This window comes from Rutidosis leptorrhynchoides, chromosome 4 (genome assembly GCF_046630445.1).
Source record: "Rutidosis leptorrhynchoides isolate AG116_Rl617_1_P2 chromosome 4, CSIRO_AGI_Rlap_v1, whole genome shotgun sequence".
NCBI lineage: Eukaryota > Viridiplantae > Streptophyta > Magnoliopsida > Asterales > Asteraceae > Rutidosis > Rutidosis leptorrhynchoides.
The window spans coordinates 50,337,515-50,341,452 of NC_092336.1; the positions used below are offsets into that span (position 1 = coordinate 50,337,515).

The following is a 3,938-nucleotide window of genomic DNA, read 5'->3' on the forward strand; positions in this document are numbered from 1 at the left end:
ACATACATATACATACATACATACATATAATAATATACGGAGTATATATCATCCATTGATATATACATACAGTATTAAGTATTATACTTTGGAATCTCGATTTCTTCGTGCTGTCAATTATCGTGCTCTTTATTATTACTATTATTCAATTCAACTCATAATCACCACACCATTTGGACTCTTTGTATTTGCCGTCTTTCTCCTCATAATCCATCTTTCTTTCTTTCTTTCTTTCTTTCTTTCCTCTTTCAGATTTGTTTGAAATCATCAATCAATCAATCAAGTGAAGAAAAGAAAAGAAAAGAAAGAAAAATGGAAAACGAAAAGAAAGCATCACCTGTATCTGATATGGGTGCATGGGCTATGAATGTAATCAGTTCAGTTGGACTCATTATGGCCAACAAACAACTTATGTCTCCTAATGGCTACTCATTCACTTTTGGTTAGTCACTAATCAGATCTTGTTCAATTTTAGGTATTTTGTTTAGATCTGCCTGCCAACTGTTCGATTAAATGCCTCACTCAATTCAGCTTTATTTGATTAGGGTAAATGAATTTTGTTTTGATATCCACTGCTTGTTTTGGGATGAGGGCAATGAATTTTGTTTAATTGATGTCTGCATTAGAACAATTCTGCTATAATTGTATAAAGTTGTCTTGGTTATATTATATATTGATTGATAGATAGATAGATCCATATAACTTCTATGCATGTAAGTTATTGAGCATAAATTACCCTCATTGTGTTGTAATATCCCAGATCTTAACATTGATAGTTGATCTTAACATGGATACAAGTGATTGTTGATTACTTGTGTTTCTGCATGTTAGCTAAGAGGTGCTTAATTGGTTGTAATGTTATGTTGGTTTCTGCAGCTACAACGTTAACCGGATTTCATTTTGCTGTAACCGCGCTGGTCGGGTTCGTGTCAAATTCATCTGGATACACTGCATCGAAACATGTTCCTTTGTGGGAGCTTCTTTGGTTTTCGATTGTAGCAAATATGTCGATTACTGGGATGAATCTTAGTCTTATGCTGAATTCTGTTGGATTCTACCAAGTATGTTTTTCTTAGATAACCTTATACACGTGTATTATTACTATGGGTGGTGTTTGGATTTATGATTTGGAGCTCATTATTGCTAGTTGTAGTTATAATAATTGATATTTTAGAATTTCATGATATAAACTACATCATTGACTAATACTTATGTTTTTTTGTATGATGTAGATATCGAAACTGAGTATGATTCCGGTGGTGTGTGTGATGGAGTGGATTCTTCATAGTAAGCGTTATTCAAAGGAAGTGAAAGTTGCTGTTGTAGTTGTGGTTATTGGTGTTGGTGTTTGCACAGTTACTGATGTCAAAGTCAATGCCAAAGGTTTTATATGTGCGTGTGTTGCAGTCCTAGCAACATCGTTGCAACAAATCGTTAGTACATTCATTCTTCTTAATCTGACTATTGTTTTATGATTTTACATGTTGTATTGCATAGGCATTGGACTTGAGTTAATAAACATAATAAAAATCTATTTATAGAGACGCATGACAAAAGAATCACTTAATCCCTTACTATATCTATGATCTGTGGTCTATATAAAATAGAAGTGGTAGAGATATGGAATAAGACGAGGTTAACAAACAGTACATTATGCTTGCTCATGATCCTTTTTTACTGAAATATGGAATGGGCAAATGTGATCCAAGTGTACCAAACTAACCATTAATGGGTTTGCTTGGGCGGGGGAATTTGTCATAAGGGGATAAGGTATTGAAGCATTTAATAGTTAATGGGTCAAAATGTGTTGGACCGGGTTGGCTTTTTTGTCCCTACTCAATATGAAGTTCGGGTGGCTGTAGGTATTATAGCTCCTCTGACTCCCAATCGGGTATATATTGAAGTATTTAATATGATTACAAAATTATGATGACCAAGTAATAAGCTCAACCTTTTCTAACAAAACAATTTTATATGGGTTGTAGCTTTGTAGGTGATCAAGATCAATACTTGATCACACTCATTACATCACATTTGTGATTAATTTAATACTTTTGATGCTAACAATTACTATCTGTAGTCATAAGTAATTAGTTTTAAAAGATACATTTTTAATGTATTGGATTATTGGTTTTAATGAAATGTAATTGCTAATGCAGATATTAGTTGGCAGCCCAATCGAAATCACACCCTTTGTGAACCCTTAGACATATTGTCATTTTGTTGCCTCTAGGTCGTAATGTTGTATAATGAAATTGTTTTGAGATGTCACATTTAAAGGATTTTTTTTATTTTTATTTTTGCTTTAAAATTCAAATAAAATCTATGGTTTGCCTTCACAAATCACATGTACAAATTCTTTTACATGACTCTAAAATTGTAAAGTTTCATTCGCTAACCTATTAGAAAAAAATATTAGAAATTTTCTTAGTATAGGACTACAAGTACCTCGCTCCTTATGGATGTCGCATCCATTAGATAGATCGTCTTGATTTATTTTATTAAGGTGGTTGTTTCTTTTGTGTGTTTCCTATGCAAGTTTAGATTAAACTTTTTATTAAAAGATTTTGATTTATTGGTGCAGTCTATAGGATCTTTACAGAAGAAGTATTCCATTGGAGCTTTTGAATTGTTGAGTAAAACGGCTCCCATTCAGGCCCTTTCACTTCTTGTACTTGGTCCTTTCATTGACTACTATCTAACTGGAAGACTCATTTCAGATTACATGAAAACCATAGCTTCTGGTGCAATTGTAAGCAAATTTCTTCATGTTCTCTTTTTGTTTCTAATGTCTTCAGTTATTAACTAATACATATAATTCACTTTCACCAATTTCAGGTTTTCATACTCATTTCATGCTCGTTAGCGGTTTTCTGCAACATTAGTCAGTACCTTTGCATTGGACGATTTTCAGCAGTGTCATTCCAGGTTTTAGGCCACATGAAAACCGTATGTGTGTTGACTTTGGGATGGCTCTTGTTTGACTCAGAGTTGACTTTCAAAAACATTCTTGGAATGCTTGTTGCAGTTGCTGGTATGGTAATTTATAGTTGGGCAGTTGAGGTTGAAAAGGCGAGTAACAAAAGCTTACAACATCCTAAACACAGTTTGACCGAAGAGGAGTTAAATTTATTGAAAGATGGACTCGAGAAAGGTCCGATTAGGGATGTTGAGCGTGGTGAATCTAAATAGAAAGACATCATCATATTTTGGCTGTTGGTTCAATGTGTTTTTATGTTTGTTTTGCTCTTACTTACCCCTTTAATGTGCAATTTAAGATTAGATGTTAAACTTGAGGAATTGGAGCCTCTTATAGTTTTTATGTAGCTCAAACTCATAATGCAGTTATAGAAATTCTTATGTCAATTCAATAGATTTATTTGATTATAATTATGTGTTGCCTGTTTTTGTTACTCTATCTATAATGTAAACCTTGGAGCAGAACCCATTCATTTCACATCAAACATATTTCATGGTCCTATATGTCATCATAATCTTGACGTTAAAACATCATAAAATGCAAGTCTGGATAATTCAATAGATTCATGTTACATTGGAGGTCAAATCTGGTTAAGGTGCGAGTTGTGACCTTTGATACCATTTATTATTTGATCTTGATTTCCTTTTTGAGATGACTATACCAAAGTTCAGCCGATACCAAAGTTTTTATCAAATCACTTAAACACCAATGATCAACCTGAAGAAGTAGAATTCATACCCAAACTCTTACCCACAATATCCAAAATAAATGTAAAATGGTATATTGGAGTGAAGAAGTCGTATATTTGAGGAACAGTAAATCGACACTCGACACTTATCAAAATCCATCAACATGTAACTCACAATCAAACACGTGTTTTTGGAACAATAAAATCTATCTATATAGTCTAAAAAACTCTTTAAAATGATGATATATCATTAAGCTAAATTACCTTTAT

At 32.9% G+C, this 3,938-nt stretch overlaps 1 protein-coding gene across 1 annotated transcript; it reads left to right on the forward strand.

The window, feature by feature from the left end:
- Window positions 1-203: 203 nt before the first annotated feature.
- On the forward strand, window positions 204-3,371 carry LOC139839970 (UDP-rhamnose/UDP-galactose transporter 2-like). Its single transcript, XM_071830186.1, has 5 exons — window positions 204-442; window positions 877-1,061; window positions 1,233-1,433; window positions 2,585-2,752; window positions 2,839-3,371. Exons 1-5 carry the CDS (start codon window positions 313-315, stop codon window positions 3,190-3,192), a joined length of 1,038 nt encoding a protein of 345 aa, XP_071686287.1. The 5' UTR covers window positions 204-312; the 3' UTR covers window positions 3,193-3,371.
- The last annotated feature ends 567 nt before the right edge of the window (window positions 3,372-3,938 follow it).

Coding starts and splice junctions, on each gene's coding strand:
- LOC139839970 (XM_071830186.1), top strand. CDS start 313: ATGGAAAACGAAAAGAAAGCATCACCTGTATCTGATATGGGTGCATGG. Junction 1,062..1,232: donor ATTCTGTTGGATTCTACCAA/GTATGTTTTTCT, acceptor TGTATGATGTAG/ATATCGAAACTGAGTATGAT. Junction 2,753..2,838: donor CCATAGCTTCTGGTGCAATT/GTAAGCAAATTT, acceptor CACCAATTTCAG/GTTTTCATACTCATTTCATG.